The sequence below is a fragment of the Panulirus ornatus genome, chromosome 55 (genome assembly GCF_036320965.1).
Source record: "Panulirus ornatus isolate Po-2019 chromosome 55, ASM3632096v1, whole genome shotgun sequence".
Classification (NCBI taxonomy): domain Eukaryota; kingdom Metazoa; phylum Arthropoda; class Malacostraca; order Decapoda; family Palinuridae; genus Panulirus; species Panulirus ornatus.
The window spans coordinates 24,954,703-24,982,573 of NC_092278.1; the positions used below are offsets into that span (position 1 = coordinate 24,954,703).

Here is a 27,871-nt window from a genome sequence, read left to right on the forward strand (position 1 = left end):
GATCCTTAAAGAAAGGATGGCCTTCTTACAGCTCTAATTATAACTTTCCCATGTAGTATATATTAGTCAGGTATGTAGAGAGTACCATATCGTCATCCCTACTTACACTGCCTCATTAGTGCCCTGTACCTACTTACACTGTCTCAGTAGTGCCCTGTACCCACTTAAACTGCCTCAGTAGTGCCCTGTACCTACTTAAACTGCCTCTAGTGCCCTGTACCTACTTAAACCGCCTCAATAGTACCCGGAATCTACCTTATACATACCTAAACTACCTTCGTAGTGCATTAAAGCTACCTAAACTGCCTCAGTAGCGCCCAGTACCCGTCTAAATTTCCTCAGTATTGCCTGCTACCTACCTTGACGTCGGGGAAGTGGCTGTAGCGGGCCAGCAACATGCCGTACAGGTTGGACATAGACCCACCCGGCGAGAACAGCCCGTCGTGTTCCTTGTACCCGACGTGGTCAGCCATGGTTGCCAGAACCTGCACCAACATACTGACACTGAGGGACATGTTGGAGCTGAGGGACATGTTGAAGCTGAGGGACATGTTGGAGCTGAGGGACATGTTGGAGCTGAGGGACATGTTGAAGCTGAGGGACATGTTGAAGCTGAGGGACATACTGACACTGAGGGACATGTTGGAGCTGAGGGACATGTTGAAGCTGAGGGACATACTGACACTGAGGGACATACTGACACTGAGGGACATGTTGAAGCTGAGGGACGTGTTGGAGCTGAGGGACATGTTGAAGCTGAGGGACATACTGACACTGAGGGACATGCTGGAGCTGAGGGACATGTTGAAGCTGAGGGACATGTTGGAGCTGAGGGACATGTTGGAGCTGAGGGACATGTTGGAGCTGAGGGACGTGTTGAAGCTGAGGGACATACTGACACTGAGGGACATGTTGGAGCTGAGGGACATGTTGAAGCTGAGGGACATACTGACACTGAGGGACATGTTGGAGCTGAGGGACATGTTGAAGCTGAGGGACATGTTGGAGCTGAGGGACATGTTGGAGCTGAGGGACATGTTGGAGCTGAGGGACATGTTGAAGCTGAGGGACATGTTGGAGCTGAGGGACATACTGACACTGAGGGACATGTTGGAGCTGAGGGACATGATGAAGCTGAGGGACATGTTGGAGCTGAGGGACATGTTGGAGCTGAGGGACGTGTTGAAGCTGAGGGACATACTGACACTGAGGGACATGTTGGAGCTGAGGGACGTGTTGAAGCTGAGGGACATGTTGGAGCTGAGGGACATACTGACACTGAGGGACATGTTGGAGCTGAGGGACATGTTGAAGCTGAGGGACGTGTTGGAGCTGAGGGACATGTTGAAGCTGAGGGACATGTTGGAGCTGAGGGACATGTTGGAGCTGAGGGACATACTGACGCTGAGGGACATAGGGTTGAAAACCATAGTAGGGTTGATAGATACGTTAAGGCAGAACAAGATATTGAGGAAGAATATTCAATTCTCAAGACACAAAGGTCACCAGGAAGAACTGTTCATGATAGCTGTGACCCAGCTACGTACGATAACATATTACTTCATGCATCATTCACTCATGGAAAGACGCATCATTCAATGGTCAACAAAATTGACAAGTACAAGAACATAACAGTTTGATGACATAGGTCAATCACGATAAGCAAACATAAGGTCAGGTCAGGTCAGGCTGCTGTTTATTGCATAAAACTAAATATGAACTCGTGCATTCCCTCACTGCTTCAAACTGTTGTATATTCGTGTAGGTCACAGGAAGAAAGGACTGTATACTGTATTCAATCACTGGTATAAAGTATAGTATACTGTAGTATGTTAGAGATTGATGTTATTAATAATTATAAGTCGGACGTAAATTTAGACTTATGTGCACAAGGTCATGTTAGGTGACATGGTCAGTGTTAACAAGGTCATGTTAGGTGACATGGTCAGTGTTCACAAGGTCATGTTAGGTGACATGGTCAGTGTTCACAAGGTCATGTTAGGTGACATGGTCAGTGTTCACAAAGTCATGTTAGGTGACATGGTCAGTGTTCACAAGGTCATGTTAGGTGACATGGTCAGTGTTAACAAGGTCATGTTAGGTGACATGGTCAGTGTTCACAAAGTCATGTTAGGTGACATGGTCAGTGTTCACAAGGTCATGTTAGGTGACATGGTCAGTGTTCACAAGGTCATGTTAGGTGACATGGTCAGTGTTCACAAGGTCATGTTAGGTGACATGGTCAGTGTTCACAAAGTCATGTTAGGTGACATGGTCAGTGTTCACAAGGTCATGTTAGGTGACATGGTCAGTGTTCACAAGGTCATGTTAGGTGACATGGTCAGTGTTCACAAGGTCATGTTAGGTGACATGGTCAGTGTTGACAAGGTCATGTTAGGTGACATGGTCAGTGTTCACAAGGTCATGTTAGGTGACATGGTCAGTGTTCACAAGGTCATGTTAGGTGACATGGTCAGTGTTGACAAGGTCATGTTAGGTGACATGGTCAGTGTTCACAAGGTCATGTTAGGTGACATGGTCAGTGTTCACAAGGTCATGTTAGGTGACATGGTCAGTGTTCACAAGGTCATGTTAGGTGACATGGTCAGTGTTAACAAGGTCATGTTAGGTGACATGGTCAGTGTTCACAAGGTCATGTTAGGTGACATGGTCAGTGTTCACAAGGTCATGTTAGGTGACATGGTCAGTGTTCACAAGGTCATGTTAGGTGACATGGTCAGTGTTCACAAGGTCATGTTAGGTGACATGGTCAGTGTTCACAAGGTCATGTTAGGTGACATGGTCAGTGTTAACAAGGTCATGTTAGGTGACATGGTCAGTGTTAACAAGGTCATGTTAGGTGACATGGTCAGTGTTCACAAGGTCATGTTAGGTGACATGGTCAGTGTTCACAAGGTCATGTTAGGTGACATGGTCAGTGTTAACAAGGTCATGTTAGGTGACATGGTCAGTGTTAACAAGGTCATGTTAGGTGACATGGTCAGTGTTCACAAGGTCATGTTAGGTGACATGGTCAGTGTTCACAAGGTCATGTTAGGTGACATGGTCAGTGTTAACAAGGTCATGTTAGGTGACATGGTCAGTGTTCACAAGGTCATGTTAGGTGACATGGTCAGTGTTCACAAGGTCATGTTAGGTGACATGGTCAGTGTTAACAAGGTCATGTTAGGTGACATGGTCAGTGTTCACAAGGTCATGTTAGGTGACATGGTCAGTGTTCACAAGGTCATGTTAGGTGACATGGTCAGTGTTCACAAGGTCATGTTAGGTGACATGGTCAGTGTTCACAAGGTCATGTTAGGTGACATGGTCAGTGTTAACAAGGTCATGTTAGGTGACATGGTCAGTGTTCACAAGGTCATGTTAGGTGACATGGTCAGTGTTAACAAGGTCATGTTAGGTGACATGGTCAGTGTTCACAAGGTCATGTTAGGTGACATGGTCAGTGTTAACAAGGTCATGTTAGGTGACATGGTCAGTGTTCACAAGGTCATGGTAGGTGACATGGTCAGTGTTCACAAGGTCATGTTAGGTGACATGGTCAGTGTTAACAAGGTCATGTTAGGTGACATGGTCAGTGTTAACAAGGTCATGTTAGATGACATGGTCAGTGTTCACAAGGTCATGTTAGGTGACATGGTCAGTGTTCACAAGGTCATGTTAGGTGACATGGTCAGTGTTCACAAGGTCATGTTAGGTGACATGGTCAGTGTTCACAAGGTCATGTTAGATGACATGGTCAGTGTTAACAAGGTCATGTTAGGTGACATGGTCAGTGTTCACAAGGTCATGTTAGGTGACATGGTCAGTGTTAACAAGGTCATGTTAGGTGACATGGTCAGTGTTCACAAGGTCATGTTAGGTGACATGGTCAGTGTTAACAAGGTCATGTTAGGTGACATGGTCAGTGTTCACAAGGTCATGGTAGGTGACATGGTCAGTGTTCACAAGGTCATGTTAGGTGACATGGTCAGTGTTAACAAGGTCATGTTAGGTGACATGGTCAGTGTTCACAAGGTCATGTTAGGTGACATGGTCAGTGTTCACAAGGTCATGTTAGGTGACATGGTCAGTGTTAACAAGGTCATGTTAGGTGACATGGTCAGTGTTCACAAGGTCATGTTAGGTGACATGGTCAGTGTTCACAAGGTCATGTTAGGTGACATGGTCAGTGTTAACAAGGTCATGTTAGGTGACATGGTCAGTGTTCACAAGGTCATGTTAGGTGACATGGTCAGTGTTAACAAGGTCATGTTAGGTGACATGGTCAGTGTTAACAAGGTCATGTTAGGTGACATGGTCAGTGTTCACAAGGTCATGTTAGGTGACATGGTCAGTGTTAACAAGGTCATGTTAGGTGACATGGTCAGTGTTCACAAGGTCATGTTAGGTGACATGGTCAGTGTTCACAAGGTCATGTTAGGTGACATGGTCAGTGTTAACAAGGTCATGTTAGGTGACATGGTCAGTGTTCACAAGGTCATGTTAGGTGACATGGTCAGTGTTCACAAGGTCATGTTAGGTGACATGGTCAGTGTTAACAAGGTCATGTTAGGTGACATGGTCAGTGTTCACAAGGTCATGGTAGGTGTCGGTCACTGTTCACAAGGTCATGTTAGGTCACAAGGTCGTGTTAGGTCACAGGGTCAGCTAGTTACCTGGAACTCCATGAGTGTGAAGACAGGCGCCACTTCATACGTGTAGACCGACGGGTTGAGAGCGTCTGTGATCCATTGCCCCACCAGACCGTACACGTCCAGGCTGATCAACACAAAGTTTAGGTCAGACATTATCATTTATTTCTTAATTTGTTTGTTGTTTGTTCAGTAGCTGAAATAGTAATCAGGCAATTTGAATTTTAGAGTAGGTACGTGGAGTGAAAAAAAAAAAACTGATTTTTGTCAAATGGTTAATTTTCTTACATTTCAACATGCAGTAGATTTGATAAGCTATCTTGTGTGATCGCATTGTTACTGACGTGTTTTTCTCCTTTTTTACTTTTTCTGAATAACTGATAATTATTGTTGCTTCTCTATGGATTTTGTAGGTAATTGAGATGTCAGTCTCTACATTTTCATATCAGACGAAAAGTTTTTTTTTTTCTTATTTCATGAAAATCATAACAGATATCTGTTAATTAGTGCTGAGTTCATAGACGCCTAGAGAGAGAGAGAGAGAAAGAGAGAGAGAGAATGGCACCATGAGAGGGAGGAAGGACTCGCTCCTAGTTCATATCAGCTTTGGTAGGAGTTTAATTAAGGTCTTGGATCCCAGGGGATGGGCGTCACGAGGGTTGTGGATATACTTGTGTTGGTCTGCTGCTCTGTCTGTGCTCGTGGCTGTCTGTCTGGACGAGCCATAAGCCACGTCACGTCACACACATGTCTGTACTGAGGCCAGACAAGCCATCACAGTTCCTGGTGTACATTGTTACTGTTCTCCCTGACCAGCACACCAGCCGCGTACATGTAACGCCTTACGAAATTATGATGATGATGTAGAGATGTGTGGGCGAGTCGCTATGTAGAGTTACAGGAAAACATGAAGGATTGACAGAATATCCTGGAAACCCACACAGAGCAGCACCTGGCTTACCTGGAGACGACCTGGTTCATGTGGGGATGACCTGGCTTACCTGGAGACGACTTGGTTCATGTGGGGATGACCTGGCTTACCTGGAGACGACCTGGTTCATGTGGGGATGACCTGGCTTACCTGGAGACGACCTGGTTCATGTGGGGATGACCTGGCTTGCCTGGAGACGACCTGGTTCATGTGGGGATGACCTGGCTTACCTGGAGACGACCTGGTTCATGTGGGGATGACCTGGCTTACCTGGAGAAAAGCTGGTTGATGAAGTAAGGATGACCTGTCTTGACGCTGTACTTGACCACATCCTTTAGTTGCTTGAGGAGGTCATCCTGGGTCACGCCTTCCTCCCGAAGGGTTAGGTCAAGACGTTTCCTGAGCTGGTCAGGTTCCATCCACTCTACCACCTGTAGGGAGGCAAACTTTCCTCAACACAATATCTGTACAAGGATGGAAACACTTCCGTACGAAGACAGAACACCCGTGTACGGACGACAACACCTGTGTATATTGGACTTGAGCAGCTTGTCCCTCACCAGTGACCCCCACCCACCCGCTACCTACTGACCTTGGAGTGTCTGTCGGTGGCGCGGAAGACGGCTTCTTCCACCAGGAGGTGCAGTACGGCCTTGAGGAAGTGCTCGTGCTTGGCGTGGTCAGGCCCACTCTGCCAGCTGCAGGCACCCCACACCCCGTTCTCAGATTCGTCCGGCCCATTGCCGGGCGCATAGGCAACCCCCAGCCCGTTCTCCTCCTGTTTCTCCATGTTGCCCAAGAAAACGGATCTGTTGGTACAGAGGAAATCCGTGTGTAATGCTCCACGGATGATCAACACTTTAATGATATTCATTATTGCAATATTGATTATAATAAGGCAATAGTGACACCATAATATGCTCATATTTCAACTCATTTCATCTCATTAGGTAACGTGAAGAAATTTGTCTTCCTCAGAAGCAGCGTAATGCCAAACTGAAAGATCATGAACGAGGAGTTCATGAGCGTTAATAACCCTGCGACTTGTGTTATATTCCAGTGTTCTTCCCGGAACAAGGCAGAACATCAGACTGAATGAAGAACCAAGTTGTTCTCTGACGAGGATCTTGGTATATAGTTTTACACGAGTCGAGCTGCACAAAGTCATCACCGGGAACTAACGTATATAACTAGCGTATACCACTGTCAGCGCACATGCATCATGCCAACTCAGGTTTCTCCGCCTCGCTATATCTGCCATCGAGAGTCGTTCAGAATGTTGGTGTTCATGAGAAAATACATCAACACAACCACAAGCTGCACTGTAATCACACAGGAGTCATCAATAAATATAAGCACAATAATTACAAGCAAGAATCGTAAACAATATTTATAATATCAATGACGGACGTGGGCGTTGCGACGGCATTCGCTATGTGAGCGCTGAGTGGCCACAATGCACGAGATTTGTGTACTTTGTCGAGGAAGTAGAGAGAGAGAGCGAGCATATGAACGCGCACTTTCATAGAACACATAATGCCCTCCAACTGCAAGGACTCGAACCCGGGACCTTTGTGTGCTAGTTGGAGACTCAAACCGCTCGGTTATGATCACAACCAAACGAAAAGGGTCCCCAAACTTGTCCTGTACCTTGATGATTTAGAAAGGGATTATATTCTCGTATATGTTGGAAAGGAATTCTCGTATTGTGTAAATGGTTTCAGTTATGTGTAGTCTTGTAGGCTCGTGGCAGTGTTTCAGTAGGATCATGTTTTCAGTAAGATGTTAACAAGTGAGAGTCATGTTAAGTTGTTGTTGTTGTATATATAATAGAGTCTCATTTTCGAAGGTGATGAGGTGTTAAACCTCGACTGTGTGATGTGCTAGTCATACCGGTGTGTTAACGTTGTTCTGATGTGTACAAATGGGCAGGAGGACTTAGAAACTACGTTAGTAGACTGTACTGGCGTATTGCTCTGTAACCCACTTGTCTAAGCGAGCTACCAATTTATTAGCCAGTCTGGAGGAGGAGGAGGATGAACACTTGGGTTGGGTGTGGGCCGAGTGGCGCTCACAGTATTAGAATCCATGTCTTTGCTGATGCCTGGTGAAGAACACGAACCACTTCACCCCAGAACCCTCTCTCTCTCTCTCTCTCTCTCTCTCTCTCTCTCTATATATATATATATATATATATATATATATATATATATATATATATATATATATGTATGTGTGTGTGTGTGTGTTGTACCAAGAATGGCAATAAAAATTACCTTAAGGAAAAGAGTTGTGTGTTGAGATGTGAGCCAGCAGGTGTGGTGTGCGGTATAGCCAGACTGAGGCTGGAGGAGGTCAAGGACAGACGGGATTACACTTGGTCAGTGCTGGTGACACGCTCAGCATGGGGCAACACCTCCTCCTCCACACTAGTGAAAACCCCCGCTGTTGTACAGCGGTCATACAGTAGTGAACCTGCAGAACTGTCTCACTGATGAACTAAATATGTCACACACACACAGTATTGTATATATATATATATATATATATATATATATATATATATATATATATATATATATATATATATATATATTTTTTTTTTTTTTTTTTTTTTTTTTTTTTTTGCCGCTGTCTCCCGCGTTTGCGAGGTAGCGCAAGGAACAGACGAAAGAAATGGCCCAACCCACCCCCATACACATGTATTACGTCCACACACGCAAATATACATACCTACACAGCTTTCCATGGTTTACCCCAGACGCTTCACATGCCCTGATTCAATCCACTGACAGCACGTCAACCCCGGTATACCACATCGCTCCAATTCACTCTATTCCTTGCCCTCCTTTCACCCTCCTGCATGTTCAGGCCCCGATCACACAAAATCTTCTTCACTCCATCTTTCCACCTCCAATTTGGTCTCCCTCTTCTCCTCGTTCCCTCCACCTCCGACACATATATCCTCTTGGTCAATCTTTCCTCACTCATTCTCTCCATGTGCCCAAACCATTTCAAAACACCCTCTTCTGCTCTCTCAACCACGCTCTTTTTATTTCCACACATCTCTCTTACCCTTACGTTACTTACTCGATCAAACCACCTCACACCACACATTGTCCTCAAACATCTCATTTCCAGCACATCCATCCTCCTGCGCACCACTCTATCCATAGCCCACGCCTCGCAACCATACAACATTGTTGGAACCACTATTCCTTCAAACATACCCATTTTTGCTTTCCGAGATAATGTTCTCGACTTCCACACATTCTTCAAGGCTCCCAGAATTTTCGCCCCCTCCCCCACCCTATGATCCACTTCCGCTTCCATGGTTCCATCCGCTGCCAGATCCACTCCCAGATATCTAAAACACTTCTTCCTCCAGTTTTTCTCCATTCAAACTCACCTCCCAATTGACTTGACCCTCAACCCTACTGTACCTAATAACCTTGCTCTTATTCACATTTACTCTTAACTTTCTTCTTTCACACACTTTACCAAACTCAGTCACCAGCTTCTGCAGTTTCTCACATGAATCAGCCACCAGCGCTGTATCATCAGCGAACAACAACTGACTCACTTCCCAAGCTCTCTCATCCCCAACAGACTGAGTTTGGTAAAGTGTGTGGAAGAAGAAAGTTAAGAGTAAATGTGAATAAGAGCAAGGTTATTAGGTACAGTAGGGTTGAGGGTCAAGTCAATTGGGAGGTGAGTTTGAATGGAGAAAAACTGGAGGAAGTGAAGTGTTTTAGATATCTGGGAGTGGATCTGGCAGCGGATGGAACCATGGAAGCGGAAGTGGATCATAGGGTGGGGGAGGGGGCGAAAATTTTGGGAGCCTTGAAAAATGTGTGGAAGTCGAGAACATTATCTCGGAAAGCAAAAATGGGTATGTTTGAGGGAATGGTGGTTCCAACAATGTTGTATGGTTGCGAGGCGTGGGCTATGGATAGAGTTGTGCGCAGGAGGATGGATGTGCTGGAAATGAGATGTTTGAGGACAATGTGTGGTGTGAGGTGGTTTGATCGAGTAAGTAACGTAAGGGTAAGAGAGATGTGTGGAAATAAAAAGAGCGTGGTTGAGAGAGCAGAAGAGGGTGTTTTGAAATGGTTTGGGCACATGGAGAGAATGAGTGAGGAAAGATTGACCAAGAGGATATATGTGTCGGAGGTGGAGGGAACGAGGAGAAGAGGGAGACCAAATTGGAGGTGGAAAGATGGAGTGAAAAAGATTTTGTGTGATCGGGGCCTGAACATGCAGGAGGGTGAAAGGAGGGCAAGGAATAGAGTGAATTGGAGCGATGTGGTATACAGGGGTTGACGTGCTGTCAGTGGATTGAATCAAGGCATGTGAAGCGTCTGGGGTAAACCATGGAAAGCTGTGTAGGTATGTATATTTGCGTGTGTGGACGTGTGTATGTACATGTGTATGGGGGGGGGGGGGGTTGGGCCATTTCTTTCGTCTGTTTCCTTGCGCTACCTCGCAAACGCGGGAGACAGCGACAAAGTATAAAAAAAAAAAAAAAAAAAAAAAAAAATATATATATATATATATATATATATATATATATATATATATATATATGATCAAATGTATGAAGGAACAGAAGTCAAGGAACCAGAGCTGAATTTACAGCTATACATACCCCGAGATTGTTGGGGTCTATATGTCTTGATTCGTGGGTGTGCTGATGCAGTAAACTTGTAACTTACGAGGGTACGGTGCACGTGTGGTAGGAAGGTGCACATGTGGTGGGAAGGTGCACGTGTGGTAGGAAGTTGCACTTGTGGTGGGAGGGGGGTAAGAAAGTGGACATGTGGTGGGAAGGGGGTAAGAAAGTGCACTTGTGGTGGGAAGGGGGTAAGAAGGAGGAGGAGTCCCACATGTCTACCTTCCCGTGGCTCAGGGTAAACACGGCCTTGTGAGAGTCGGGGAGGCAGGTACCTGACCCAGCTGGGGCGTACGTATGTTAGTGTGTGTGTGTACACGTGGGGCAGCCAGTGTAAAACTTGGTTCATAACAGACATACACACTAACATGAAACAAGCGACCCGTCCACCTCACGTTGTGAAGGCTAAGTCAGCTACTCAGACCCACTTACGGGAAGCAATAACTCGCTCACTCCCTCCAAATTGCACAGAAAAGGGTTGTGAATGCTGCTACCTGCCCGCCAAGTGAGGTCTGAAGTAACGTTCTGTTCCTTTGTCAGGATAAATGCAGTACGACCCACATTGATAAGCTGACAATAGAGACAGTCAGGACTGTGGACGGCCTACAATCACAAGTGCTTCCACGGTACACACCGTCACCAGAGGAGGCTCTCGTGCGTCAGGCAGGGCAGGAAGTGCTGCCATTACCGCTTAGATTGACAGAGTCGCACCGCAGCTTTAAGGTGGCTGGCCCGGGGCGGCAGGGGGTAGGAGACAGGAGAGCGAGAGAGAGAGAGCGAGAGAGAGAGAGAGAGAGAGAGAGAGAGAGAGAATAGTAACATGAAGGAGAGAGTCCGGTGTGTGTGAGGGGGGGGGGGGAGTTTAGTTACATTGTCAGATTTGTACAGTTGGTGATGTTGTCATGCAGTGCCTGCCTCTTGTCCAGTGAGGCGGTAACCTCATGATAAGTAAGAAGACGACCCACAGTATGTGTCACCTGTTCATCATTGTCTGGTCCAACACACACGACATTGCAGTCCACGTTCATATACAAATGTTCCCAGCAGAGTTGTGTGCGTCGTGTTCATTATGTTGTACAACATACAACTGTTGGAGTCGTTGGTGTGTGACACCCCATCCACCCTCTCCAGGCTATATCATCTCTGAGTACCATTGTAACGACGAAATTGGGTCATTGTTTACAATCCGGTGGTTCTGGAGGTCCGTCGCGGACAATACATGACGTCACCAGAACGTGGATGCTGCACTGGTCCTGCAGTGTACGCTGATACTGGACCAGAATGCAAGCACCTGACACCTAATTGGTTAAAGATATTTCCCATTTAATGTCCAGTCCGACATGTATGTTGACGTAACGCGACAAATATTGGTTTACAATATCGTCCTCGGGTATACATGTCTACACCCGAGAAAAGGGAACTCATCTTGAGCAAGTGTATACCGACGTAAACAAATGATAACATGAACCAGAGAAAAACTTAGAGATCAATGAATGAACGAAATTCAGCAGGTAACATGCCACGTTTTTCGTTAATAGTTTTCTTTATATCGTTGAGTGACGATTGTAAAGTAGAAAACGTACTACATGAGAGGGTAACTAATTTATAGTTGGTACATCAAATAATGTATTGATAAAGTTGTTATTTGTATAGTTATTTACTGGCGGTTACTACATGACAAGGGAAAACACTGTTTGAGGTCTCACTTTAATAACTGTTGATGTTTATATTTTTGTTTTTACCTTTAAGGAAGATATTATAAATCCTGTTTACCACAAGACGACCCTTGAGTACGACGGTACAACCCTTGAGCACAACGGTACGGTCGTTGTGAACCACGGTACGACCCTTGAGCACGACGGTACGGTCGTTGTGAACCACGGTACGACCCTTGAGCACAACGGTACGGTCGTTGTGAACCACGGTACGACCCTTGAGCACGACGGTACGGTCGTTGGGTAACACGGTACGACCCTTGAATACGACAGAATGGTCGTTGTGTATCACGGTACGACCCTTGAGCACAACGGTACGGTCGTTGTGTACCACAGTACGACCCTTGAACACGACAGAATGGTCGTTGGATACGACCGTACGACCCTTCAGGACCAACCCCGTCCTGGGATGTCCCAGCCCTCCTGGCACTAACTTTGTCCTGGGATGCCCTAAGCGTCCCGACCCTGGGATGTCCCAGCCCAGTATCAAGGTGTCAGTGAGGGATGTACAAGTCACATTGTAAGAAACATGTGAAAGGTGATTGGGCAGCCGTGACTGCAATAAACTGTTTGTAAACCTTGCACGAGAGTGAGTGGATCATGCATTAAGACATGGAACTGGTCGACTACCGGAAGGTTTAGGATATATTTGTAGTCCATGAGGAGGAACGTTGTTATGGAAGAATTTCTTACGCCTTCTGTAATGTTCAGTTGGTGTCATCTCTGAACTGACTTGTGTTGGTCGGGTCTGGCAGGAGTCTGTGTTAGTCATGTTTACATCTGATCTTATTCAGTATGAGGAAGGTGGCCAGACTGCACACAGCCGAGCCTGAGTCTCAGGCAGCATGGTGTCTGCTGATCCCGTTCATGGAACCATAGTGAGAGAGAGAAAGGAGCATCACCTTCCATCACACTATTTATCTTGAAGATTTGAACCAGTTTATGGGACGTCAGGTTAGCAGAGTGTTGATGGCCAGTTATTGATGCATCAGCAGCAACACCACTTCTGGTCTGTCACTACCCAGTTTGTGAGGGATTAGGTTTAGTGGTGTTGGTATTACTGGGTGTGTTGTGTGTCAAGCTTCTGGTGAGAGAGGCAGAGATTGAGGGTGATTTCCCCTGGGAAGGCACGACGGCCGTCTGACCTGCAACACAACAGAGGCCAGGGTGAAAATTCTCGCCATGTTTGTAAGTAGTTGCTGAGAGAGCCGTTACGAGGCTGTGTTTATGAATAGGACGATAGTTATTGTCGAGTTTTCACAGTCAAGAAACTACGTGTAGGTATCATGTTACAACTGGCCTTAATGGAGCGCAGGGGAACGTGTGTTCTTGCTGTGAAGACGATCATTGTGTCATGTCTGAAGTGCACGTGAAGCAGGCATTACTGCCACACACGACACGATCTCCCTGTCTCATGACATCAGTCCCACCTCCCACAGCCAGAGAGGTTGTGACACTGGCCCCAACAACACCCCGACCCATAACCTAATCACAACATATATAATGTTATGACTGTGTTCTATGGTTTATAATTCATAGTAAACACAGTAGTAACATAACCTCATAGAAAACACTGCACTCAAACAAAGCCAATTTTGTTTAATGAGTTGAAACTGGAGAATAAAGGAAATTATTTCCATTGTTGAAGTGCGTTATAAAGCTCACACAGTCGTTATTCAACATACCAGCAGAGCAGTGAGGAACAGTGATGATATGACACGTTTTGAGGAGAATCTTCGACGATGAGTAAGACACATACCATCCTGACGTTTTATTTTGAATTATGTAGTTCTATAACGAGACTGTACTCCCAAAACCACATCCTCAATCAAGATGATTTTTCACTTGCAGTGTAACCTCGAGAACTCGAATCTGGTAGCATATATATACATATGTGTGTGTGTGTGCCCCATTTCCCGTGTTAGCGAGGTAGCGTAAGAACAGAGGACTGAGCCTTAGAGGGATAATCCTCACTTGGCCCCCTTCTCTCTTCCTTCTTTTAGAAAAGTAAAACAGAAGTGAAGGATTTCCAGCACCCATCTCTCACCCCTTTTGAGGTTTGCATGATATGTATATTCATTTATTCATTTCATTCATTACGCTTGATCGCCGTCTCCCGCTTCAACGAGGTAGCGCAAGAAAACAGACGGGGAATGGCCCAAACCTCCCACGTACACATGTATATACATAAACCCCCATACACGATTATATACATACATATACCTTTCAACGTATACATACATATACATACACAGACATATACATATGTGCACATGTACATATTCACACTTGCCTTCATCCATGTCCGTCGCCACCCCGCCACACAAGAAATAGCATCCCCCACCCTCCAGCGAGGAAGCGCCAGGAATGACAAAAAAAAAAAAAAAAAAAAGTGGCCACATTCGTTCACACTCAGTCTCTAGCTGTCATGTGTAATGCACCGAAACCACAGCTCCCTTTCCACATCCAGTCCCCACGGACCTTTCCATGGTTTACCCCAGACGCTTCACATGCCCTAGTTGAATCAATTGACAGCACCTCGACCCCGGTATACCACGTCGTTCCAGTTCACTATCCTTTGCAGGCCTTTCACCCTTCTGTATGTTCAGGGCCCGATCGCTCAAAATCTTTTTTACTCCATCTTTCCACCTCCAATTTGGTCTCCCGCTTCTCATTCTTCCCTCCATCTCTGACACATATATCCTCTTTGTCAATCTTTTCTCACTCATTCTCTCCATGTATCCAAACCATTTCAACATATCCTCTTCCGCTCTCTCAGCCACTTTTTTTTTATTACCACACATCTCTCTTACCCTTTCATTACTTGATCAAACCACCTTACACTACTTATTTTCCTCAAACATCTCATTTCCAACACATCCACCCTCCTCTGCACAATTCTATCTATAGCCCATGCCTCGCAACCATGTAGGAACCACTATTCCTTCAAACATACCCATTTTTGCTCTCCGAGATAACGTTCTTGCCTTCCACACATCCTTTAACGCTCCCAGAACCTTTGCCCCCTCCCCCACCCTGACTCACTTCCGCTTATATGGTTCCATTCGTTGCTAAGTCCACTCCCAGATATCTAAAACACTTCACTTCCTCCAATTGTTCTCCATTAAAACTTACATCCCAGTTAACTTTTCCCTCAACCCTAGTGAACCTAATAACCTTGCTCTTATTCACATTTACTCTCAGCTTTCTCCTTTCACACACTTTCCCAAACTCACTCACCAACTTCTGCAGTTTCTCCCTCGAATCAGTCATTAGAGCTGTATCATCGGGGAACAACAACTGATTCACTTCCCAGGCCCTCTCATCCACAACAGACACCATACTCGCCCATCTCTCCAAAACTCTTCCTTTTACCTCTCTAACCACTCCATCCATAAACAAATTAAGCAATCATGTGGACATCACACACCCCTGCCACAGACCGACATTCACTGGGAACCCGTCACTTTTCCTCTCTTCCTACTCGTACACATGCCTTACATCCTTGGTTAAAAATTTTCACTGCTTCGAGCAACTTACCTCCCACACCATATAATCTTAAGACGTTCCACAAAGCATCTCTATCAACCCAATCATATACCTTCTCCTGATCCATAAATGCTACATACAAATCCCTCTGTTTCTCTCGGTATTTCTCACACACATTCTTCAAAGCAAACACCTGATCCACACATCCTCTACCACTTCTGAAACCACACTGCTTCCCAGTTTGATGTTCTGTACATGTCTTTACCCTTTAAATCTATGCCTTCCCATATAACTTCCCAAGAATACTCAACAAACTTATGCCTCTGTAATTCGAATACTCACCTTTATCCCCTTTGCCTTTGTACAATGGCACTGTGCGTGCATTCTTTCAATCCTTAGGCACTTCACCATGATCCATACATGCAGTGAATATCCTTACCAACCAGTCGACAACAGTCACGCCCTTTTTTTTGATAAATTCTACTTAAATACCATCCAAACCCGCCGCCTTGCCGGATTTCATCTTCCGCAGAGCTTTCACTCACTACCTCTTCTCTCTTAACCATACCATTCTCCCTGACCCTCTCTCTTTGCACACCGCTCCGACCAAAGTATCCTACATCTGCCACTCTGTCATCAAAATATGTCAAGCTTCCGATGTTGGTACGGAAACTGTCATGTGATTGTACTGCACCCTCATCACACAGTACTGCACCCTCATCATCACACAGTACTGCACCCTCATCATCACACAGTACTGCACCCTCATCACACAGTACTGCACCCTCATCATCACACAGTACTGCACCCTCATCACACAGTACTGCACCCTCATCATCATACAGTACTGCACCGTCATCATCACACAGTACTGCACCCTCATCATCACACAGTACTGCACCCTCATCATCACACAGTACTGCACCGTCATCACACAGTACTGCACCGTCATCACACAGTACTGCACCCTCATCACACAGTACTGCACCGTCATCATCACACAGTACTGCACCCTCATCACACAGTACTGCACCGTCATCACACAGTACTGCACCCTCATCACACAGTACTGCACCCTCATCACACAGTACTGCACCGTCATCATCACACAGTACTGCACCGTCATCACACAGTACTGCACCCTCATCACACAGTACTGCACCCTCATCACACAGTACTGCACCGTCATCATCACACAGTACTGCACCCTCATCATCACACAGTACTGCACCCTCATCACACAGTACTGCACCCTCATCATCACACAGTACTGCACCGTCATCATCACACAGTACTGCACCGTCATCATCACACAGTACTGCACCGTCATCATCACACAGTACTGCACCCTCATCATCACACAGTACTGCACCCTCATCATCACACAGTACTGCACCGTCATCATCACACAGTACTGCACCGTCATCATCACACAGTACTGCACCCTCATCATCACACAGTACTGCACCGTCATCATCACACAGTACTGCACCCTCATCATCACACAGTACTGCACCCTCATCATCACACAGTACTGCACCGTCATCACACAGTACTGCACCCTCATCATCACACAGTACTGCACCCTCATCATCATACAGTACTGCACCGTCATCATCACACAGTACTGCACCCTCATCACACAGTACTGCACCCTCATCATCACACAGTACTGCACCCTCATCATCACACAGTACTGCACCGTCATCATCACACAGTACTGCACCGTCATCATCACACAGTACTGCACCGTCATCATCACACAGTACTGCACCGTCATCATCACACAGTACTGCACCGTCATCATCACACAGTACTGCACCCTCATCATCACACAGTACTGCACCCTCATCATCACACAGTACTGCACCCTCATCATCACACAGTACTGCACCCTCATCATCACACAGTACTGCACCCTCATCATCACACAGTACTGCACCCTCATCATCACACAGTACTGCACCCTCATCATCATACAGTACTGCACCCTCATCACACAGTACTGCACCCTCATCATCACACAGTACTGCACCCTCATCACACAGTACTGCACCGTCATCATCACACAGTACTGCACCCTCATCATCACACAGTACTGCACCCTCATCATCACACAGTACTGCACCCTCATCATCACACAGTACTGCACCGTCATCATCACACAGTACTGCACCGTCATCATCACACAGTACTGCACCCTCATCATCACACAGTACTGCACCCTCATCATCACACAGTACTGCACCGTCATCATCACACAGTACTGCACCCTCATCATCACACAGTACTGCACCGTCATCATCACACAGTACTGCACCCTCATCACACAGTACTGCACCGTCATCATCACACAGTACTGCACCGTCATCATCACACAGTACTGCACCCTCATCATCATACAGTACTGCACCCTCATCACACAGTACTGCACCGTCATCATCACACAGTACTGCACCCTCATCACACAGTACTGCACCCTCATCATCACACAGTACTGCACCGTCATCATCACACAGTACTGCACCCTCATCACACAGTACTGCACCCTCATCATCACACAGTACTGCACCGTCATCATCACACAGTACTGCACCCTCATCACACAGTACTGCACCCTCATCATCACACAGTACTGCACCGTCATCATCACACAGTACTGCACCCTCATCACACAGTACTGCACCCTCATCATCACACAGTACTGCACCCTCATCATCACACAGTACTGCACCCTCATCACACAGTACTGCACCGTCATCATCACACAGTACTGCACCCTCATCATCACACAGTACTGCACCGTCATCATCACACAGTACTGCACCCTCATTACACAGTACTGCACCCTCATCATCACACAGTACTGCACCGTCATCATCACACAGTACTGCACCGTCATCATCACACAGTACTGCACCGTCATCATCACACAGTACTGCACCGTCATCATCACACAGTACTGCACCGTCATCATCACACAGTACTGCACCGTCATCATCACACAGTACTGCACCCTCATCATCACACAGTAAACGCTGTACAGAATTTGACGCAACAAAGCTAACAAGTTTATACACTAATACGCCTTACTGTATGTTTGACATGAAATTATTCTACTATACTTTTCTTGATCGGAAAGACAGGTTTTAACAAAGTAGCATTGGTCCAGTCAGTACTGAAGTAGCATTGGTCCAGTCAGTACTGAAGTAGCATTGGTCCAGTCAGTACTGAAGTAGCATTGGTCCAGTCAGTACTGAAGTAGCATTGGTCCAGTCAGTACTGAAGTAGCATTGGTCCAGTCAGTACTGAAGGAGCACTGGTCCAGTCAGTACTGAAGTAGCATTGGTCCAGTCAGTACTGAAGTAGCATTGGTCCAGTCAGTAATGAAGTAGCATTGGTCCAGTCAGTACTGAAGTAGCATTGGTCCAGTCAGTACTGAAGTAGCATTGGTCCAGTCAGTACTGAAGTAGCATTGGTCCAGTCAGTATTGTTCATGTTAGTTAAGTCTATATTGTTCATGTTAGTTGATGCATTATGAGTCAGTGAGTGGGTTTAATGAAGACATTGACCATAATATATGATAACTTGCAAGTGACTGAGTCCACCGAATCTTGCAGGCAAGTTTGGCTTGCGTGTGTTGGTAAGGTTGAACATAATACATGGTAATGAAGGAGACAATGATGAACACCTCGTGATGAGAGTCATTATCTTTCAACAGTAACTTCAATTGTTGATGAAGGCGAGTGGTCCACTAAGTTGACAGTCTGTTGTATCATTACTTAAAAGATCATTTGTGGACACACGAGCGTGAAGATCTGGAGAGGTTTCCGGAATAGAGAAACCGGATGTGTGTGAGAAGAGAGTGGTGTGTGGACTTGGGAAAGACTCATGTCAAGAAATACCTGAAGAAAATGTGGAATGGCACAAGGAAAGAGTACGTGAAGCAGGGAGAGTGGCTCAGTGAGGAATGGAAGGTCTTTTAGGGAAGCAAGGCCGGCATATGCAAGAGATGCATGTGGCATGCGAAAGGTGGGAGGTGGGCAGATTAAAAAAGATAGAGTGGTGGGATGATGAAGTAAGTTCCTTTGAAAGGTAAAAAAAGACAGGCGTTTGGGAGCTACTTACAGAAAAGGAGTGCAACTGACTGGTGACGAATGATTGAGAGAGTAGAGGCATGTACAGGGCATCAACTTGGGGAGCAGCAGTGTGGTATCAGAAGTGGGAGAGGATGTGTGGATCAGGTGTTTGCTTTGAAGAATGTGTGTGAGAAATACCGAGAGAAACAGAGGGATTTGTACTTGGCATTTATGGATCTGGAGAAGGCATGTAATAAAGTTGTAGATGCCTTGTGGAAGGTCTTAGAGTATATGGTGTTGAAGGTAAGCTGCTTGAAGCAGTGAAAAGTTTTATCAAGGGTGTAAGGCATGTGTACGAGTAGGAAGAGAGGAGAGTGAGTGGGTCCAACATAAGTTTAATCTATAGCTGGGGTGTGTGATGTCACCGTGGTTGTTTTATTTGTTTATGGATGAGGTGGTTAGGGCGGTAAATGTAAGAGTTTTGGAGAGAGGGGCGAGTATGCAGTCTGTTGGGGATGAGAGGGCCTGGGAAGTGAGTCAATTGTTGTTTGCTCTGGGGATGTGAGAAAGAATACTTCCCACGTATTCCCTGCGTGTCGTAGAAGGTAACTACAAGAGGTGGGAGCAGGGCTGGAAATCCAACCCCTTCTGTTTTACTTTTCGGAAGAAAGGAACAGAAGGGAGCCACGTGAGGATTTTCCTTCGAAGGCTCAGTTGAATGTTATTGATGTTACCTCGCTAATACGGGAAATGACGGATATATCATATATATGTGTGTGTGTGTGTGTGTAAGTGGCATCGCTTTTCTTAGATTACAGAAGGCAAGACATTAATAATAATTTACCGATTTGAAATGCCAGAGTTTTGTTCCGTGCCCGAGAGGTTGTACTGTTCAGTAAGAAATACGTAGGGTAAGATCTAATAAAGTTATCTTCCTATACTCGTGAGAATCGTGGTTTTCCTTCCGTAAAAGACGACTGAAAATTCTTGTAGTGCAGTGTGTCTCATGTGTCCTGTTACCGGCTCCTTCCTCTGTGTGTGTGTCTTCCTCAGGATATTGTCGGCAAAATAGTGTTTTTCTCCCTCGTGGATTGTTTAGAAGGATTCGTGGTTCATTCATCAGTTTAAGTATATCAACATCTTAATTATTAACATTACAAAGATTATGAAAACTTCCTTCTGTCAGTATTAGTTATCTCGCTAAAACGATCAGGTGTTTGGCCAGTCTGATGAAGTATATGCGATTATTTGTTCATTTGTTATTTTTGCATGGGGAGGTAGAGAGATTTCTAGGTTCATGTAATAAATCTTTTTTTCTGAGATAAAGAGTATTTGGATACACATTGTCATTGATTACCATATGTATACTTATATCTGATGAACATGAATACAGTCTTCTGATTACGAAATAAAAATGATGTCAGTCAACTTACCTGCAGTTCTTTAATTACGAAATAGAAGTAGAAAAAAAATGATATCAGTGACCTTACCTGTTAGTTGAGTGAAGCTGAACTACTGCCGTTTCCCGCCCACACCTGTTATAAATAACCTTGCAGGGTTGCGTTCGAACACGACGAAGGTCTTCTGTTTCCTATTACACAGGTTTCTTTATCACTTTTAAGTTTAATATTATTCTTTTCGAAATGTCATTCTGTAGATAAAATGCATCATGTTCATTCCAGTGTTATGAATATTATGAAAATCGAGGAAAATGAAATATTGCTTTTCCTAACAGAATCACCAGAAGGTAATCGGACACCGGCTTTTGCCAGTATTGTGGACCAATCAGACGTCATCCGCCTACCAAAAGTTTACGCAATACATTGACAATCATTGGCCTTTTGTAGGCCTTTGTTCCATGAACAGTTGAATAAGTGTTGGATAACCGACTGTTACATCTTAAGAGGGATGATGTAATGCTGGAGATGACCGGATGTGGGCCGCCTCTGCTTACATGGATGACCAGAACGTCGAGAATATTATGTAGCCTCGCGTCAACGCAGACAACAGTCTTACAGTATGACGTGAGAAAAAAAAAATGTATGGTTCTGTTGTGTCGTAAACGAGGAACACGTGCTGACAACGTGTTCTGAAAGGAAGATGATTGGTTATGACGTCATGCACAGTGGGGGGGGGGGGGTCGTGTCTTATGCCAGGTCATCCTACCAAGTGTTGTGCTCGAGGATCATACAGTCGTCCTTAACACCATGTAATGACTCTAAACGTGGAAACTATACTTTTTCACGTCGTCTAATATATATAGGGGATAGGGGAGAAAGAATACTTCCCACGTATTCCCTGCGTGTCGTAGAAGGCGACTAAAAGGGAAGGGAGCGGGGGGCTGGAAATCCTCCCCTCTCATTTTTTTTTTTTCCCAAAAGAAGGAACAGAGAAGGGGGCCAGGTGAGGATATTCCCTCAAAGGCCCAGTCCTCTGTTCGTAACGCTACCTCGCTAATGTGGGAAATGGCGAATAGTATGAAAGAAAGATATATACATATATATATATATATATATATATATATATATATATATATATATATATATATATTTTTTTTTTTTTTTTTTTTTTTTTATACTTTGTCGCTGTCTCCCGCGTTTGCGAGGTAGCGCAAGGAAACAGACGAAAGAAATGGCCCAACCCCCCCCCCCCATACACATGTATATACATACGTCCACACACGCAAATATACATACCTACACAGCTTTCCATGGTTTACCCCAGACGCTTCACATGTCTTGATTCAATCCACTGACAGCACGTCAACCCCGGTATACCACATTGCTCCAATTCACTCTATTCCTTGCCCTCCTTTCACCCTCCTGCAAGTTCAGGCCCCGATCACACAAAATCTTTTTCACTCCATCTTTCCACCTCCAATTTGGTCTCCCTCTTCTCCTCGTTCCCTCCACCTCCGACACATATATCCTCTTGGCCAACCTTTCCTCACTCATTCTCTCCATGTGCCCAAACCATTTCAAAACACCCTCTTCTGCTCTCTCAACCACGCTCTTTTTATTTCCACACATCTCTCTCACCCTTACGTTACTTACTCGATCAAACCACCTCACACCACACATTGTCCTCAAACATCTCATTTCCAGCACATCCATCCTCCTGCGCACAACTCTATCCATAGCCCACGCCTCGCAACCATACAACATTGTTGGAACCACTATTCCATATATATATATATATATATATATATATATATATATATATATATATATATATATATATATACACACTGTTCTTATCCTCATGTGTGTAAGTCTTTCATTCAACATCTCTCCACGTGAGTTGTTTCCTTATCTCCATTGTTTAGGTTTTCATCACCCCCTGCCACCCCCTGCCACCCCCTGCCGCCCCCCTGCCACCCCCTGCCGCCCCCCTGCCACCCCCTGCCGCCCCCCTGCCACCCCCTGCCACCCCCTGCCGCCCCCTGCCACCCCCTGCCGCCCCCCTGCCACCCCCCTGCCACCCCCTGCCGCCCCCTGCCGCCCCCCTGCCACCCCCTGGCGCTGCTGACGGTTTCTTCTTCCGTAGTGACCCAGAGGTCTCTGTAACGTGGGTTGTGCACTCCCTTCTCTCCACTGCCTCATACATTATGGTTCTTCTTGTTCTCTTAGTTTTATTTTTGTTCTTGTAACCAGGTTACTTCCTGTCAAGTTCTCACATCAGTTTGTGTGGACTATTCTTTCCGTGAGAGAAACGTACAAATGTTTAACTGGTGTAATATATGAGTCTGGTGTGTATACTGGTGTAATATATGAGTCTGGTGTGTATACTGGTGTAATATATGAGTCTGGTGTGTATCATTAACTGGTGTAATATATGAGTCTGGTGTGTATCATTAACTGGTGTAATATATGAGTCTGGTGTGTATACTGGTGTAATATATGAGTCTGGTGTGTATACTGGTGTAATATATGAGTCTGGTGTGTATACTGGTGTAATATATGAGTCTATATAGGAAGAACCTTTGTACAGTACAATAAACTTATTCAATTTTTGATAATCTTTGAAAAGTAATATTCAAAATATATTTGAAAGTATAAGTAAATGTGGATAAGATGACCATCCACAAAGTCAACACATCTTACGTGATTCAGTTTCAGAACCTGAAATAGTTGACCGGTCCAGTTTTGGAAGATTAGAATCCCTCAGAGAGATGCCATGGCTGCCTGCTTGTGGTACCCTGCAATACATGACATATTGAGATCTGGTAAGTAACAAGAGTTTGACTGCTATGCGTCGTATGTATGTCAACAGTTTGTGTTGACAGTGTGTGTTCGTTAGTAGCATGTGTTGTAGTCTGAATTTCAGTATAGCTCAGGGAAGGTTAATGTCTACTGCAGGTAGGGTCCGCTGGTGTCCCACATGTTAAGTCATGGTGGAACCAGTCGTGCTCGCCTAACTGACCACTGCCACTGCACCCTGACCCCACGTATACCCTTCCCATGATGACCTGTCTCTTGTTTGCCAGGGAGTGACCTCAGCCACTTCATTTAGTTTGACCAATTAGTTATTAACTTGGTATCTATTCTCGTATTACGTGAAATAATCTCCCCATTCGTTTTGCTTGACTTATACATTTCTTTATGATACATTATTCTTGTGTTACCAGGTATCACTACACACTTCTTACCAGGTATTACTACACACGAAAATCGTCTTTACTGTGCTTTCCATCCTTGTGTGTGTGTGTGTGTGTGTGTGTGTCACCATGGTCTCCACCTGACTGTATACATTGAACACTTTCCAACTGTCATAACAGTTCATTTGTAGTCGCTCATCAGTTTTGACTGAAACGTTTCTAGATTTGTTCTAACTTGCTCATTATTTCTTGTCCTTAACTAGAAATTCTACAAAGCAACAGAACTTAGTCTTGCTTCCTATTTGTTAACATCACATTTTCATCATTGACCCAGTCTCTCGTTATGAAAGTGCTCATTATATATCTTTATTTTGCTTGATAATACCATCCTATCGATGTTCTTTTTCCATCATAAATAAATATTTGTGATAATTCCTACATCCTTGACGTGTTTTTCACGCTTTGGGCCTCCTTATTGGCCCTGTGTGTGGAGACTTCTATAAAATGTTAAAGAGTCCTATTAATTATCATTGGAAATATTTTGTGCGTTACATTCCATTAGCTTGTCCTTTCCCCATGTATAGACTATGTTCAGATATGTTTGCAGTTTTCTTTTATGTTTCCGATCATTTTACATTACACTTATGCACAAAGTTCCTGACCCAACTCTCCTCACACTCTGATTTGATATATTTCTTTTCACACAATATTGAGGCTACCTTTCAATTTAGTTCTTTGTGGTACTTCACATAAAACAATTTCAGCTCCCCACATGGGGATATCGTGTTGGAATATATCATTCCTCTAATTAATGAATTTTTGCGTTATTGATTGGGTGAATTGATTGCTACTCAAAGATACTTTAGTGATTTAGTGTTCATTATAGAGAGAAACAGCTTCAGTCCACTTTTTCATTGCAATCTGATATTTGAAATATCTTCCCATTGGTTTTGCTAAACGTACTTACTTAGGTCAAGTATCATGTAATATTACTGTACGACATAAGTGAATCTCAACCATATTTATGCGTGCGATAGAATGAAATCGCATAAATCACATTACACCCGCCTATATTTCGCTATATTGCAGAATGTATAAAGAGAAATGTGGATAATATTAAGATGGTTATGGTAACGATGTCATTATGGCATAATGCCTGAAGGTAATGTTTCAGTATGGAGAATAATACTAATACCTGAAAGTTGGTTTGAAAATTTGTCTTATGTCATTGCAAGTCCTTTTACGGGTACTCGGAGATTGATATGGATTTATGTTGCTATTTGACTAGACTACTTCCTGTGTCTGGATATATATTTATTTTGCAATGTAGTTTTGTTGAGTTTTAATTCACGTTGTTGTGAAGTGAGCCATATTTAAGTTTCCTAGATGTGATATGAGAGATTACATGTGTTGAAAGGTTATTGATAATGAATGTCCTTAAAAGAAATGAGCTTATATACAATTGGGTGTAGATGGGATTTTTGATGACATTAGTCAAAATCAAGCATTATAAACGCCTGAAAACTGTCCATATGAATTACTGTATCTTTTGATGTTAAATTGTTTTGTTTTGATATTTTACAGGTAAAGTTTAAAGGATACATGTGTATTTGTTCGTCCTTCTAGTTACAGATTAATCGCAAGACAAAAATCTTGATGTGATGTCATGATCAGGTAAAGTGTCAAGTTTGTGGACAGTGGGTGAGGCTATCACGAGGTATTGATGACGTCACAAGGGATCCGGATGAATCCGTCATGCCGTCTGGAACGCAAGCCGCCAGATGAACCACAACAAACTGTCGGATTGTAACCGCTTGGATCACAGAAGCAATGGCTACTCACGTTGCAGGAATATTTCAGGAGGATCTGCGGAACTCCATTAAGTCGTGCAAACTACTGGTTGTAGGCGCGGGCGGGATCGGGTGTGAGCTGCTGAAAAACCTCGTGTTGACGGGGTTTGAGGATATTGAGGTGGTGAGTGGTGATGATAATGGGCGGCCATGGCCGATCGTGACCCCGGCCCGGAATTTTGTGTATATAAATCTTGTTTATAGTGATTTTGCTCTTGAAGGTGGACCTATGTCGTGTGACATTATCACATTATTGTATTGTAATATTTGATAAGATTTACATACGAGGATATGTGTTATGTAGTGGGTTTCACTTGTTTACGTTGTTGATGCGTGGTTTACGCAAAATAGCAAACTGAACAAGTCAATAAGGTAAACTTTTGAAAATAAAACTGGAACTACAGGTAAAACCCAAGTTTAAGAGACGACACTTATAAATATTTCATATCTTAGTTTTTTTTGTAAATGCATCTTTGTTGTTGCTCTAAGGAATGATGATAGTGCATAGAATTTTGCTTTACTGACCTTTTAACCCATATGTCGATATTAAAACTTGTTATTGGTAGGATCATGAGGGATAGAGAAAATGTAGAATTGAGTGATAGGTATTATACCGTTTTGGACATCCAAGACCCAATTTTTACCTATCTCTCTATTCAAAACTCAACTCTCGTCTCTCCTTTGACGGTTCTGTAATTCCACCCTTTGAGTCGATGAACATACTTGGTACTATTGTAGCTTCCAATCTTTCTTGGTAGCCCCACATTACAGGAATAGCTAAATCTGCCTCAGAGAAACTTGGTCCCCTGTTTTGATGATACTTCTCTTCTGAACAGTTGCTTAGTTTATACAGGGGATTGATTCTTTCCTAGATTGAGTACTGCTCTCACATTTGTTGTGGTTCTATCTCTGTATGCTTACTTAACGGAGTTAAATCGAAAGCGGTCCAACTTATAAACTCTCTCAGGCTAACTTCCAAACTTGAACTTGACCCTCTTGCCCTATGCCGCAGTGTTGGTTCACTTTCCCTCTTCTGTAGGTATTACTTTGGTTTGTGCTCCTAAGAGCTGACTGCTTGTGTGCCCCCACGACTAGCTAGACCATGCAATGCTTGGCAAGCTGCTGCAGTGCATTATTGTGTGGCCATTGGCAGATCAAGGGTGGGCCATTTTGATACCTGCTTCTTTCCCTACATACAGAGCTTTGGAACTCTACCTTCTCAAGTCTTTCCCAATAACTATGACCTGACACATTTCAAAAGACAGGTCTTTCACTTCATCCAAAATTTGTAGGTACTTTCCCTTTTTCCATTTCATGATTATCTCTATATTCCATGAAGGCCTAGCCTTGATATTGAATTTTGTCTGTGACTGGAACCTTCAACATAAAAAAGAATAAGAAGCTAAAGCCGGGCATATGAAGCATTCAGGAAACCAATGGGAGGTCTGTGGGACCTGGCTGTCGATTGGGACCAGTAATTTTGGTGATTTTTTTTTTCCCGAGTCATAACAGGTAAGAGTGCTATCAGTTTTGCACATCCTAAGATGTTCAGGAAATATCTCAGCGTGGCTGAAAATAATCTAGCATAATAAACATGTAGAGAGTAGCTTGCTAGCTTGCACTTTATGCATACCCCATTGCTGACCAGATTTGATTCAAGTAACATGAGCCATTTCCTGATTCAGAGTAGTCTTTATTATTCCCTGAACACCTTCAGCCTCAGCTGGTTACCCTCATCAGCATTTATAATAATAGGAAGGTGTTTCCATTACAGTTGTTAATGTTTCATGTATTATTCTTCCTTGGAAAGTGTTGGAAAGTAGTAACAAAATTCAGCTTCTGTCAAATCATGCATTCCCCTATTAGTCCTGTAGAATGGGAGT

General features: G+C 44.3%; 2 protein-coding genes across 2 annotated transcripts in view; one reads left to right on the top strand and one right to left on the bottom strand.

The window, feature by feature from the left end:
• b (glutamate decarboxylase-like protein black) overlaps window positions 1-21,061 on the bottom strand; it is a 32,917-nt gene extending 11,856 nt beyond the window's left edge. Inside the window, exons 1-5 of the mRNA XM_071693239.1 lie at window positions 21,032-21,061; window positions 6,179-6,395; window positions 5,857-6,017; window positions 4,680-4,782; window positions 360-485 (exon numbers count right to left, since the gene is read on the bottom strand). Of these exons, the coding sequence (XP_071549340.1) occupies window positions 360-485; window positions 4,680-4,782; window positions 5,857-6,017; window positions 6,179-6,376 (588 nt within the window). The 5' untranslated portion in view covers window positions 6,377-6,395; window positions 21,032-21,061. The remainder of the gene's footprint in view (window positions 1-359; window positions 486-4,679; window positions 4,783-5,856; window positions 6,018-6,178; window positions 6,396-21,031) is intronic.
• A 4,764-nt stretch (window positions 21,062-25,825) lies between these two features.
• The window catches only part of Uba2 (Ubiquitin-like activating enzyme 2), a 40,312-nt gene continuing 38,266 nt past the window's right edge, over window positions 25,826-27,871 (top strand). The window contains exon 1 of the mRNA XM_071693235.1: window positions 25,826-26,112. Within this exon, the coding sequence (XP_071549336.1) occupies window positions 25,969-26,112 (144 nt within the window). The 5' untranslated portion in view covers window positions 25,826-25,968. The remainder of the gene's footprint in view (window positions 26,113-27,871) is intronic.